The following is a 14,613-nucleotide window of genomic DNA, read 5'->3' as shown; positions in this document are numbered from 1 at the left end:
AATAAACGGTAAGACTAACGTTGCACACGACCTACAACGTCGGAGACCATTCATGTAATTAAATTAAGTGGGGAACCAAAATCGTGGCATTGGTAAACGTCAGGGACCAAAATTGTAATTAAGCCAACATTGTAATTTTTGTAGGGGTAATTGCTCCAAAGGTGTACAAGTGGATCTGTTCCTATTGAACCCAACAACTGTTACGTGCACTGATGCGCTTTGTTTATGGTAATATGCTCTACGATCTTATCCATTTGCTTTGGTATATGTCGACCGTGGTTCTATCGATCAACTTGGATATCCTGTGTGCCACCCTTGTTTAGATGCATGTCAAGTCGTTTTTGAGTTCTATTACAGTCAACATGTATTTAGGAAATTGACAAGTCCACATACATTTAAAAATTTAATTATAAAAATTATACTATCAGACTTAAAGGTGACAGAATGACAAAATCAGTTAAGAAAAAGATAAGCAAAATAAAATAAAATTGAAGTTGCCACCAGAAACTGAGAAAACATTGATCTACCCCTGTACGGATCGATCTGGAAAAGGAATATTCGGCATATTAGAATTTTGAGGTTCAGCACACCTCACTCAGAAGTCACACCTCTCATTGATCGAGCTTAATGGGTTTTATATGATTGACTCAACGCCAATACTATATTAGAATTTGAGACACCTAACTCAATTTAAAAATCAGTTCAAGAGTTAAGGATCATCTTTCAATATATAAGAGTTATCTTAATTAGTCACATCTCCAATTAATACGAGATTTCTTAACAAGTAAAATTACTATAATTTTATGTGGCATAGTCAAAATATTATTACAACAATGATATATACACACCTCTTTTTTATATACTTCATTTCTACCTACTTTTATCTCTATCTCTCTCCTCTTATCATTTATCACATCTTATACTTATTCTCTCTTACTTTTTTCATTTCTTCCTATCTCTCTCCTCCTCCACCTCATTCTACCTCATTTTTGAGGTGTCAACAAATAATTATCCATATTATTAAGCTACATAAGTTAAGATTATTTTACATAGAATAAATCTTGAGTGATCTAGACAACTTTTATTTGGATATTATTTATATTTAGGGTGTTTTGGTTCAACGGATAAAAGAGAGGATTAGAAAAAAGAGATTTTAATACCTATTATGTTATATGATTAAGGGGAGAGGATGAGAGAGATGGAGAAAATAACTCTTTTGTTTATTTCATGAGAGGGAGGAGTTTTATGATTAAATTATTTTCATACCCTTTATTGTTTTATAAATAATAAAATAGATGCACAACAGCACAAACACTTGTATTATTAAAAAACTTAAATAAAATGCTTCTCATGCATCCAAACTTGGAACCTGAAATTGAAAAAGTTCTACTACAAACACTTTAGCTGCATAACCAAATTGAAACTTAATAGTCAATACACACTTATATAAACTACAGTACCTTTTAATTATTTTTTTATCTGAAAAAATGTAAATAAAAATATTTTATAAAAAATTCTTAAAGAAATGGATCGGAGATTCGGAGAACAATATTGTATACTTGGAACCCTTTTATCTTAGAAACGGGCCAAAACCCAATGCTTGAAACTCACTTGTTAGCTTTGTTCATTTGTTATTGGGCTGGCCTTTCTCTTAGCTTTGGGTGATGTGTGTCGTGATGATTTTGGTAGTGGATTTTAGATGATGTTGGAAGAAAATGCTCTGTAGATCAAATCTGAAATTGTCTTGGTTGGGGTAGTATTCCTTTGGGGTAGTATTCCTTTGGTTTTGTTCTTTTATATCTAAAATTTGGCGGGTGATTGAATTGGTATTATATTGTTGTGTGCTTTATTTAGTTGGTGGGAGTTTAGTCTTTATCACAAGATCATTCGAGAGAGATGTTCACATAATTCATAGATGAAAAAAACTTTTCTTAAAAGAAAAAAGCCAACTATTTCAAAATTTTAATTGAAGTAGAGCCTATTAGGCTTCATAAAGTCTATAAGATACTTTCCTTAGAATGAAATTCGGAAAGCATGTACATTAATTAGAGGTTGGAATTTGTCAAAATGAGAAATGATTAACGTGACCAAACGGGAATTAATGTGAAGTACATTTCTTTTCCGCCAAACCTGATGAATGTTGTTAGATCCCTTTTATTACATGTAACTTGCATTTCGATTCGGATTATATCTAGCATATCTCGTACCTCGTATCGAAGGCCAGGTATCAAACATTTAAGTAGAATATTTGTCATAAATAAATGTACAAGTGCTTAACTCTTGTGATGCAATTATGACTTAGTTGTTGTAATGTAAACCTATTAATAATAGCTTAAGGAATGAAAATGAGATTAGATTTTGAATAATCATTTTCCTATAGAAAATGAGTTTAGTTAAATGAATACTCATTATGAGATTAGTTTAATGATTGTCGTACTATTTGGAATCGCACTTCCGTTCTAATTGTTCCTGCTATATCCTTTGCAGAGTTCCTGCAAACTCTTCCTCATGCATGTGTCGTGCTTGTGTTGGCGATGCCCTATTTCATTTGGCATCAATGTTGTGGGTTTGTGATTGAAAATGAGCCATGAGCTGATCCTTGTGGAGTTGTGGTGTGGGTCTAGTGCTTCTCTGCAGGTTACTCATGAGACCTGGGCCGGTGTCCCGGAAACAACTTCCAAGTAGATAGGTAACTCTCAATGTTGATGGAAGTTCTCTTGGGAATCCTATTCTCAGTGGTTTTGGGGGCTTGTTAAGACCTGATTTGTGGTAATTGGATCATTGAGTTCTTTGCTTCTATTGGGATTTATGCTATCCTCCAAGCATAACATCTTGGTATCTTGCATGGTCTGCAATTATGTTGGGATATCAGTTACTATTTGGCCATGATATACATAGATTCTGCTCTGGCACTACATTTCATTTTATTTTCCTGCATGACATTTTCATTTGTATGTTGGCATCTTGAGTGCATCTTGAGTGGAATATTGTTGCGCTTTATAAGAAATCTTGTGCGGTTCAACTCGTGTATACTTTTTTCGTGAAAGAAATGCTCATGTTGACTTTCTTACCAAAATGGGTCGTCATGTGATCAACAATTACAGTTGTTTCATGTTTCGCATATAGGTTTGCCTTACTTGTTCTTGGCATTTTTATGTTATCCATGTCTTAAGGTGTAGTAGTATTTTTCTCTTTCCTTCTTGTACCAATTTTTTTAAGAAATCTAGAAAAAAAATTATACATCGGAAAATTGATAAAAAAGAGAACAAAACTAGCCCACCCTTAGGGTGTCCCTAACTAAAAGAACCTCTAAATCTGGGTGAGGAACATTCACCACTTGGACTCCAGTTACCGAAAGCAAAGAACCCTTTCGAGCTAACCAATCAGTTGCCATGTTACCATCACGCCCACACCAAAACAGATTCACTTGCTAATGCTTCTGCAACAGACCAATGACTTCCCTCAAGATGCTACCATGAATATGATCAAGAACTTGCTCATGAGCCATCAGAGTATTGACTAACTCTTGATTATCAGTGGTACAATCAAGGCTACTCACACCTCACTCCCAGGCCAGAACCAGGCCATCACGCAACGCCATGGTCTCTGCAAGAAAAGGACTCACAACACACATCTTGCTCATGAAACCAGCTACCCAACTACCAGCATGGTCCCGTAACAAACCACCACCACCCCCCATGATGTCAACCTCAGGCAGATAGCCACCATCAACGTCCATCTTTAACGTCTCTTCCGATGGAGGTCTCCACCTTGCAGTTTGCAGAGCTTGATCATCATGAAGAGCATCCGGTTGCAGAAATAAGATGAAGTCATCATGATCAAATTTCATCTTCTGCCAAGCACTATCAATCGACCAAGGCTGACTGTCGAGCACCATGTTACATCTCCATTTCCACCCTCCCCAAAGCCCTGTTAGGAATCGAACAACATGACCACTGCGAGCATGAAAACGGACCCAATTCTAAAAATTGTAGTCCTAAAAGTGTTGCCAGTACCAGCCGCCTATTCTTCCCTAGAGCTCACGGGAATGAGGGCAGTCATAGAGCCCATGCATACATTCTTCACGAACCTCCGAGCACCTCGAGCAAGCCTCGGACTCCGCCAAATGACAACGATAAAGGTTTGAGTTAACTAGCAAAGCTTCATGCATGCACACCCACACAAAAAGACGCACTTTCTCAGGCACTTTGAGTTTCCATACCCAAGACCACGAATGCACCACCGCCGGTAACAAATGATTCCCCTGAAGCTAGTTGTAGCCATCTCGCACCGTATACACCCTTGAATTAGACATCTGCCAAGTCCAACCATCCCTTCCCCTAAGTTCCAGACGAGGTTCCACCTGAGAGAACCGCTCCACCACCGCTGGCGGAATTAGCGTGAGCGACCGAGCCATATTCCACTGCTGGTTAGATATCAAATCACCCAAACACAAATTAGTGTATGATATATGCACAAAAGGGAGTTGCTCTCCAATCTTACCTAAACCGGACCAACCTTGGTACCAAACCGAAGAGGTCCCCATACCCAATATGAATTTATAACCTTCACAAAACCGAACTCGAGCCTTCAAAATGCCCTTCCACACCGGAGAAGCATTCTGGCGAGGTTGCACAACCAAGATAGAGCTACCTCGAAAGACTTGATTTCAACCCTATAAAAACTTTTATTCACATTTTAAATGAAAACCATTGTAAAATACTAGTCATTATTATTTGGCTGCGTAAATTATACTAAATCCATATCTTTCGAACATTAAAAACTTAGTATTTTCATATTTTCAATGAATACCATACTAAAATACTCTAGTTCAAAAAAAAAACTAAAATACTCATTATCTTTTGGTTACATTAATTACAGTTCGCTTTAAACACGTGAATAAATTAAAAACGTTATCTTGACTAACATTTAATGATGGACAATCTTTGTCAAACCTAATAAACTTGAACTAGACAAACTTAGAATATTAACATTTTATTTTGAGATAAAAAACTGCATGGTAAAGAATTGTACACTTTAAGTTAAATTTGAATTTAAAAATATTTTAAATAAAAATGTCGAAGTGTAATTTTTGTTTTACTCAGTGATATTACCCAATCTTTTGAATGCAATTTTGACTAGTCGAGAGCATTCATATCATAATGATACTAATTTAATCGGCATTAGAGTTTTTATATCCACACAACTTTAACATGAGATGTTATTAAGAGAAATGTAATTGAATTCAAAGTGTAAAACTTATAAAACTTTTTACACTATTTTTTAGTACAAATTTTGTTATAGTTATTGCCATAAACAAATATTATTATAAGTATATATATGAGAAAGGGAAAATATCTTTTGATGAAACGGTATTTGTGTGGCCTCAGCGAAACAGGATATCTCCTCTGCAGCAGCAGCTACCTGTGTTTGTTATCTGTCTCTCCTCTCTTTCTCTTTGTTTCTTTCTCTCATCTTCTTCATCATCATCATCATCATCATCATCATCAACACACTCAAACCACTCTCTCTCACTCTCACTCCCAATCCAATTCCCAATTCCCAAACCTCACTTCCCCCATCCATCATCATTCCACACACAGAAGCTCATGGGATTCAAGATTCAATGAGATTCCTCCATTTCTCTCGAAATGGCATCTGCACGCTCCATGTCAGGTACTACCAAAAACCCTCATCAAAACCCTCATCTTCAATTATTCCCTATGTGCGTGCATGTGCGTTTTGTTGTGTTGCTCAGACAAATGTTAATCACACACTCAACTCTGCATGCTCAATTATGTGTAATTTCGCTTAATTCTTGCTTCATCGTTATACAAAGATTCTTTTTATCCAATTGGGCATCTTGAATTTTTGTTCTTTTTTCATCTGGGTCATTGGTTGTTAAATAGTACTGGGAATTTTGCAAAATGTGGTTTTTGAGTGAAGTTTTGTTGCAGTTTCTCTGGAATGCGTGAACGTGTGCAATCTATGGAGAGGGGATGGAAATGGAAGACATGACTGTAGTCTTCTACCGTGCGCCTGGAAAGCTCCCAGGTTCCTTACTGGGTTTCTTGCCACCACGGCTCATCCCCATCACTCTTCCATTGGGCTCAACAATGGAAGAAGGAACCGGTATAATTTTGTAAGTTATCGCTGTTTCCTTGGCGTTTACGCATTTCCAATCATGTCATGTGAGTGCCTCTCAGTTTTGATTCATGTCAGGGATACTGAAATTTGGGGTGGGAGTAATTAGTAGTTACTTGGAGCCTGTTTTATGGTTTGAGACTGAGTGTTAAAATCAGTTTTATTTTACATGAATATAGTGTTTGTGTAGTTTTCTTGTTGAATAGAAAAGTACTACATTATAGGTGACTCAACTTACTTGTGAAGAAGAATTCATTCCAAGTGTGGCATCCTCAAGACAATATTTATATTTACACATCAAAAGTAATTTTAGTTTACAAATTAAACAAAAACCGTTTTTTAAACTACTTTTGCAATATCATTTTGAAACCTGAATTCACTCTCTCAAACTGCTAAACTGAAGTTTACTAAACTTTATTCTTCTGAACTTTGAATAAACTTACCCTTGATCACTTCCTTCTCTTCTTTGGAGTAGAAGGTTCATGTTGTGCAGAGAATAGATAACCCTTATTGTGCTACTGCTCATATTAACTCAAGGAAAATTTTAACGATTCTCCTTAGTATGCTGGCTAAGGAAATGGAAATAGAAAAAAATTGATGAAAATAAATGTACTTGTCACCTTGAAAATACGATATTTAATAACTTTTAAGTAACTAGAAGCATTTAATAGGGTGTATTGAACTATCCATAAGTAGCGTTTCAAGGCGCATGTTTAGATCTTTAGGTCAAAAAAGTTAAAACTGATATTCTAATACTGGTAAGTGTTGTTATTTAGATCTTATCTTTATTACTAATTAGGTTACCAATTAATCTTGCAAATTGGCAGGCATGCGAAGCCTTTAGTATAGTAGATTCATATCCTGATGAAGCACTTGATATCATACTTCTTGAAGGATTCTCTACAGCTATATTGTCCAGAGCTGCTCCTAAGAGATGGCAGATATGTTGTTCGTCAGCCTTTTCGGATACTTCCATTGAGTTTTCCCCTGAAAGTTTATGGGAGGTACAGTCCTGAATTTTACTGAACCTGGCATGTCTATTGATGATAATAGTCCTACAAACAAGGGAGTCTTCTTTGCTAACATTAGTTATACTATCTATTATCTGATTACCTCAGGATCTTAAACCTGTCATTTCATACCTGTCCCAGAAAGAACTGGAGTTAGTCCGTAAGGCTTTTATGGTAAGCTGACTACATCAAGAAGCAATCTTAAGATGCTCTTTTTGGAAAAATCACCTCTTGAACACTGAAGGAATTGACGTTTTGTATTGTTTCTGTTTTACTCCCTGTTGTGACAGTTGGCATTTGAAGCTCATGATGGACAGAAAAGACGCAGTGGTGAACCCTTCATCATTCATCCAGTCGAGGTTGCACGAATTCTCGGAGAACTTGTGAGTCATGACAAAATGCTTCCTGTTCTGGAAAATTGTACATATGTGAGTATAACAAGTCAATATGATAATGCATCCAACCATTTGTCTAGGAACTTGATTGGGAGTCGATTGTTGCTGGGTTACTTCATGACACAGTTGAGGATACTGATGTTGTTACTTTTGAGAGGATAGAGGATGAATTTGGCGCTACTGTGCGACACATTGTGGAAGGAGAGACAAAGGTACTTCTATTCTTTATTTTATATTTTAATGTATTTGTGAAATATCTATAATCGTCAAGAGCTTTGATTCTATATTCATAAACTTACCACATAAATTGGATGCATATTAAATCCTTAATCCCAACTAGGTGTCAAAGCTAGGAAAATTGAAGTATAAGAATGAAAATGATTCCGTTCAAGATGTGAAAGCAGAGGATCTTCGACAAATGTTTCTTGCTATGACAGAGGAGGTGACCACTTTTCCATAAAAATTGCTTGTCTATTCCCAGCGTATTCTATGCAACTTACGAATTTGTTATTACTCATTGCAGGTTCGTGTTATTATTGTCAAGTTAGCAGACAGGTTACATAACATGCGCACTCTATCACATATGCCTCCACATAAACAGGTTAGTTCCATTGGTTTGAATAACCAACTGGTGACTCTTTTCTGTTCAGCCAAAAGAAAGGAAACAATGATGGCCTTGAAATCCTTTTACTTTCCAGAATAGCATCGCGATGGAGACATTACAGGTGTTTGCTCCTTTGGCAAAGTTGCTTGGGATGTATCAAATAAAGGTATACTGTAATTATATAGCCACTAAGGACTTGCATTCCTGTTTTGGTTTCTATAATGACACAAGTTCACCTGACCGAAGTAGAACTCAGGCTAGGAATACTTATTTAAGTTCATTAAAGTATATCTATATTTCACCACTTGGGGGGAAATTCTCATATATCTTGATTCATAATTATACTGTTTTTATGACGCAGTCAGAACTAGAAAATCTGTCATTTATGTACACAAATGCCGAAGATTATGCTAAGGTGAAGAGGAGAGCTGCAGACCTATACAAAGAACATGAAAAAGAACTTTTGGAGGTAATTCTGGTCATCCTATCTCAAATTATTATTTAAATAGGCTAGTTATAAGATTATATCTGCATGCTGTACACTTCTATATATCCATTTATTAAAAAAATTTCAGGGTGATTTTGTATCATTGCATTCCATTGATCAAACTTCTTTTTTCTCCCTTTCTTGATAGGCAAACAAAATATTGGTGAAGAAAATCCAAGATGATCAGTTCTTAGAACTTTTGACAGTTAAAACAGAAGTCCGTGCTGTGTGTAAAGAGCCATACAGGTATAAGCCACATAGCTCAGTGCCAAAATGCCACCATTTTGTTTATCCACCTGTTCATGTTGCATGTGTTTGGCATTATATACATTTTGCATGTCACAGTCTTGTTGTTCACTCTATCCCTTGAATTGCTTCTACATAAATGCATGCTTTTGTTTTGTAATTTGAGACACATTTTTCTGGCTATATATTGAGAAATATTACTGATAATTTGCAGTATCTATAAAGCTGTTCTCAAATCAAAAAGTTTGATCAGCGAGATTAACCAAATTGCACAGGTTTGCTTTGATATATACCTTGAGATGCTTAATGTGTTATATAAAGAATTCGGATAAAAAAATTTGTTTGTTGTGACCAGCTTCGTATAATTATTAAACCAAAACCATGCATTGGGGTTGGGCCTTTATGCAGTCCACAGAAGGTAACCACTTTGTCCATAATGACATATATGACTGTTTTCCACTTGCTCCCCTTTTAAGTTGGTATATTAGAAGGCTTTCTCTCTTTATGTTCTCTGCAGATTTGCTATCATGTTCTAGGGTTGATCCATGGAATCTGGACCCCTATTCCTAGATCTGTACGTATGTTATTCTTTTATTTAACTTGAGAGCAGAAAGTTTTAGTTTTGAGAGAACCAAGTTTTCATTGACTGGTGAGAAATATTTGATTTGTTTTATTTTATCATAGATGAAGGACTATATTGCAACCCCTAAACCTAATGGCTATCAGAGTCTTCAAACCACTGTGATTCCTTTTCTGTATGAGAGCATGTTTAGGCTTGAAGTCCAGGTATATTTTTCGTTATTTTTAGATTTATATTTGCACTTTCCATTTTCTTCAATGAATTTTTTATAGAGCCCTAGCTGATCAAAATGAAGTTGATCTCAAAATTTTCTTCTGTGTCCTTTTCGATTTATTTATTTGTTCAGATTAGAACAGAAGAAATGGATTTGATAGCTGAGAGGGGCATTGCTGCTCATTATAGTGGTAGAGAATTTGTCACCAGCTTGGTTGGAAGTGCGATGCCTGGTGGTAAAAGCCCAAGAGGGAAGGCAGTGTGTCTTAACAATGCCAACATTGCACTCAGAGTATGCTATCTGTCCCTGAAAGATTCTGATAGAATAATCTTTTAAAGAGTTCTTAGTAAAACCCATCACCCAATTTTGATGCCATTAGGCTGTAGGCCTTGTGGTAGTAACCTTGGCTTTGCACCGGAAAAAAAGACCTTGATGCTTGTTTCATGTTCCTTTCCTACAGATTGGCTGGCTCAATGCGATTAGAGAGTGGCAAGAAGAGTTTGTAGGCAACATGAGTTCTAGGGAATTTGTGGACACTATTACAAGAGATCTGTTGGGCAGTCGTGTCTTTGTTTTCACACCCAGGGGAGAGGTACAGTTGGACTATTTCATATACCGTATGATTATTTTTGCTGTTCAATTTATTCATAAGATCATTAAGAAGCTTGTATATCAGAATACTTCTGCAGATTCATGATACCTCTTTTTTATTTCTCCATGTTATGTGCAGATTAAGAATCTTCCCCAGGGTGCTACGGTCATTGACTATGCTTATATGATACACACTGAAATTGGCAACAAGATGGTGGCTGCTAAGGTATTTCCCTCATTTTCTTGCTAAAAAGAAAAGACGGATATAAAGTAAAATATTTGTATCATTGTAATAGTAGTGCTCATTTGGTGTAAATGCAGGTCAACGGTAATCTTGTTTCTCCTGCACGTGTACTTGCGAATGCTGAAGTTGTGGAGATAATCACATATAATGTCAGTATTGTTCGACTCACTTCATATGCTTTCCTTTTCATTAATAGATTTGATGTAATTGGAAAGTGCTTATTTGAACATATTAAAACATAAATATAATTTGCAAGGCGTGTGATGTGATGTTGATTTAATTGTATGATTCACTACATGCAGTTCTCCAAGTTTCAGATTTATGATCTAAGCATGTGCTGTCAAATGTTTTGGGTGTTAAGTTTATATGTTTACACAAAGTTTGTTTGTTAGAATATCTCAGAATATCTCGAGAGTATTTCAGAATATCTTAGCATGTTATCATAATATATTTGTATTATAATATTCCTATATATTATGGAGTCAACTATTCATCTTAACGCGGAGGCAATCTTAGAATTTGTTCTATATTCGTTTAATAATAAGTATCAGCTGTAGTGCTATTATGTTAGTGGGCTTCAAGCTCCTCCGAGTAATATTATGCTAGTGTTTGACCCTAATTGCTAGTGTTTTAACAAGATTGCTGAGTTATACACCATTTCGCACCATATCAAAGGAATAGAATCTCCTTATATTCCTCTTACTCAGCTTCCTATCTAAATCCCTATAATTTCACTACTGTTATTAGTTATAATAATTTTTATGTTTCTTCCATGACAATGATCAATTGTTTATACCTTTTCTAAAACTGTTACCTGGGGAAATTGTTACTGATTTATATATACATTGCCAATCACAACTACCTTATAGGCATATACCCTTCACTTCATTAGAACTCATAACTTTGTTATCAGGCTCTTTCCAGTAAATCAGCTTTTCAGAGGCATAAGCAATGGTTGCAACATGCTAAAACGCGTAGTGCAAGGCACAAAATAATGAAGGTAGGATTTCATAAATGTTGAGCATAATTGACATTATTGCTGAAAAAGTTATGCTCTAACTAAACATGTTATATTTTTGTGCAGTTTCTGAGGGAGCAGGCTGCACGTTCTGCTGCTGATATCACCACAGAAGCAGTCAATGACTTTGTCACTGATTCTGGAGAGGATAGTGAATCAGAAGAACAGTCAAATAGTTCTAGTGATTCGAAACATACTTGGGGGAAAATGTTTGTGAATGGTGTGGAAATATCAACTCCAGAGAGAAGTGAGACTATCCTCCAAAGTACGAATGGAAGTGTTTGGACCCCTAAGGTCAATGGAAAACATAATAAGCATGTGCAGCATGTAAGTGTTAAGGGCAATGAGGAGATGTTTCTGCAGGGAAGTCATATTGCCAAGATGATTCAAGTTAACTTGCCAAAATATAAGGAAGTGCTGCCAGGTATAGAAAGTTGGCAGGCCCTGAAAATTACATCCTGGCACAATATAGAAGGGCACTCCGTCCAGTGGTTATTTGTAGTATGCATAGACCGCAGAGGTAAGCTTTACTCCTAATAATATTGATCAAATCCGCTTTTGCGAGGATGTGCAAGATGAAAATTAACATTGCTGGTAGAGGATATGCTATGCTTAATAATACACTCTTAACACATGATACATTGTTAATATTTAATCATTTCCTGGTCATCCATGGCTATAAAAAGGATGTTTTTCACCTTGTGGCCAATGAACTTTGCATTAACTGCATTTTCTGCTCTGGTTGATGATGACTTATCTCTCTTACACCAAACCAATGCTATCTGATTATCTTGGTTTTGACCTAGTAAAGAATTATTTCAGGCATAATGGCAGAGGTCACTACAGCATTGGCCACAGCAGACATAACCATATGTTCTTGTGTGGTGAGTGGGCAAACCAAGTCCCATAATTTGTACTAAAAGAATATATCTTTGACATTATGCAAGTATGGTTCTATTTTGGCATATCTGTTAACGCTTGACTTATTGAATGAGCAGGCTGAGATTGATAGAGGAAGGGGAATGGCTGTTATGTTATTTCATGTAGAAGGAAATTTAGAAAATTTGGTAAGTATCATGCCTAACACTCAGCATTGATCATTGAATGCTCTCTTGGTAACACATAATTTGTTTCTCAGGTGATTGCTTGCTCTAAAGTAGATTTAATACTGGGCGTTTTGGGATGGTCTACCGGTTGCAGCTGGCCAAGCTTGATGGAAGACCGTGGCGTACTCGAATGCTAGTTGATTTTGTTGCAGAAACTAAGTTTTGTCCGCAGCAGCAGTGGCATTTATGTGTCTAAATTTTGGTTTATATATAGTTGACTCTCATGACATTTGTTCCAACTCACTAACCCAATAATCCGGCAGCTGTCAATTGTGCCGAGGTCTAGGCATTGTATATAGAAAAGAGTTATAGGTTAAAGGAGTATAGTATACATTGTAAGTACTTGTGCAGAAAGGAAGCATTTACAGAAGGAAGTTGCGAGGATCTCTTCCTACAAAGTTTCAATTTTCTTGGCCCAGATTAACACTCATTCTTGGTAGGAGTTTTCAATAACCGAATCAAACAATAAAAATCAAAATAGTTAAGAAAAAATAGTCAAAATGAATTCTATTTGGTTGGATTTTAAAAGATGGTATTAGATTAGATTGGATTTGAAATTAGAGTCAAACTGATTGGATGATATAAAATGTGAAAATGAGGATGGGTTACATTTACAATTTTACATGGTTTTTTTTCCTCCTCCAAAACTTGTACAATTCATATGCAAACATCTCTACTTGTGCATAGGAATCTTTAAGACTATCTCTATTTGACTGTACCGAAATCCAGTACTTGCGTTTTAAACACATCTACTTGTGCGTAGGAATCTTAACTCTCATTTAAAAATAAAATAAAAAAATCTTCTCATCCTTATTCCTAAGTATCTCTATATTTTTTTTGATAAGCATCTCTATATGCATCCCTCATTCTCACTTTCCTAATTTAGGCATCAGATTGTCATTGCAGGACACTCTTAGAGCTTAAGCACGATGTGTTCGCCAGATCGACCAACCGCCGTTTGCATCCTCTTTTACAATCTCTCGAGTGATTGGTCGACTCACGTTGATCAATCATAAAAAATTTGACAAAAAAAAAGCATCATCAAATTTGTAATTATATATAAAATTGTTTAATTTATGTAAAAACTAAATCTTAACTTTGAAATATTTAAAATATATTATGCAAATGGATAAGAACTTATGAATTAACATCCATTCAAAGAATTAAAAACTCACAAATCCGGCAATTATAAGTAATTTTTATGAGCAATTGTTGGATTTAAATGGGACTGTCATCTCTTTATGAAAAATTATGCTTATACATCACCAAAAGTCAAAAGATGTACCATCTATGAGAGATGTGGGTTAGGAAGAGATGAAACCTAAAATAAAAGATATGATGATGATATCACAGAAAAATAAGAAGACAGAAAGATGGATGTTAGATGGGAGGTGAAAAATAATTGGAGCACTTCAATTGTTCTGTATTTATCAAAATCCACTGATACACTGATCCACAATATCTCATACATATATATATATATATATATATATATATATATATAAACTGGGAATTGCAATGTCCATTTCCAAACTCATTTATAAAAAAGGGCTAACATATTATATTATTGATCCTAAATTCAAGCTCATGTCACTATTACAGAGTTACCATCATCAAGGTCAATAAAAGATTATCATGTGCAGGGTCGAAGCCAAGATTTTATCAAAGAGGTGACTGAGATCAAATATATAATGTACACGTTTGGATATACGATAAAAATCATGATGAAATCAAAATCATAATAGCGAAAAATTAAAGAAAATTATTTATAACTACTGTAATTTTAGTTTACTGTAATTTCCTACTATATATCCAAATATGAATTAGAATTATAAATTCTTTTTCCACAAATCCTACATGTTCATATATAACTAATAATTTCTTTTATAAGCATAATAAATATATAATTATTTTGAGTATAATAGACGTTAACCCGCTTAAAAGCTTGTTGAAAGTGTAAAACAAAATAAAGAA

At 35.4% G+C, this 14,613-nt stretch overlaps 1 protein-coding gene across 2 annotated transcripts; it reads left to right on the top strand.

Annotated features, from left to right (window-relative positions):
* Window positions 1-5,373: 5,373 nt before the first annotated feature.
* LOC130731083 (putative GTP diphosphokinase RSH1, chloroplastic) lies at window positions 5,374-13,069 on the top strand. Of its 2 annotated transcripts, XM_057583268.1 has the most exons (24): window positions 5,374-5,676; window positions 5,958-6,142; window positions 6,972-7,148; window positions 7,263-7,328; window positions 7,445-7,537; window positions 7,630-7,761; window positions 7,890-7,991; window positions 8,073-8,150; window positions 8,248-8,319; window positions 8,515-8,622; window positions 8,789-8,886; window positions 9,101-9,161; window positions 9,242-9,304; window positions 9,404-9,460; window positions 9,571-9,672; window positions 9,813-9,971; window positions 10,141-10,272; window positions 10,411-10,497; window positions 10,593-10,664; window positions 11,429-11,515; window positions 11,600-12,053; window positions 12,356-12,417; window positions 12,532-12,600; window positions 12,672-13,069. In XM_057583268.1, the coding sequence occupies exons 1-24, from the start codon at window positions 5,652-5,654 to the stop codon at window positions 12,774-12,776; spliced, it is 2,646 nt and encodes an 881-aa protein (XP_057439251.1). In that variant the 5' UTR covers window positions 5,374-5,651; the 3' UTR covers window positions 12,777-13,069. The 2 variants fall into 2 exon arrangements, with proteins under 2 accessions (XP_057439251.1, XP_057439252.1); XM_057583269.1 differs by lacking the exon at window positions 5,374-5,676 and having other exon boundaries at window positions 5,992-6,132.
* Window positions 13,070-14,613: the final 1,544 nt, after the last annotated feature.

The sequence above is a fragment of the Lotus japonicus genome, chromosome 1 (assembly GCF_012489685.1).
Source record: "Lotus japonicus ecotype B-129 chromosome 1, LjGifu_v1.2".
Classification (NCBI taxonomy): Eukaryota; Viridiplantae; Streptophyta; class Magnoliopsida; order Fabales; family Fabaceae; genus Lotus; species Lotus japonicus.
Note: the sequence above shows the minus strand (reverse complement) of the source record. Positions and strands in the feature narration are given on the sequence as shown.

What these genes read in the sequence shown, in the direction of transcription:
- LOC130731083 (XM_057583268.1), top strand. Translation starts at nt 5,652, where the DNA reads ATGGCATCTGCACGCTCCATGTCAG. An exon ending in AGATTAACCAAATTGCACAG is followed by an intron (nt 9,162 to 9,241) that starts GTTTGCTTTGAT and finishes TGTTGTGACCAG; the next exon opens with CTTCGTATAATTATTAAACC. An exon ending in TGTTTAGGCTTGAAGTCCAG is followed by an intron (nt 9,673 to 9,812) that starts GTATATTTTTCG and finishes TTATTTGTTCAG; the next exon opens with ATTAGAACAGAAGAAATGGA.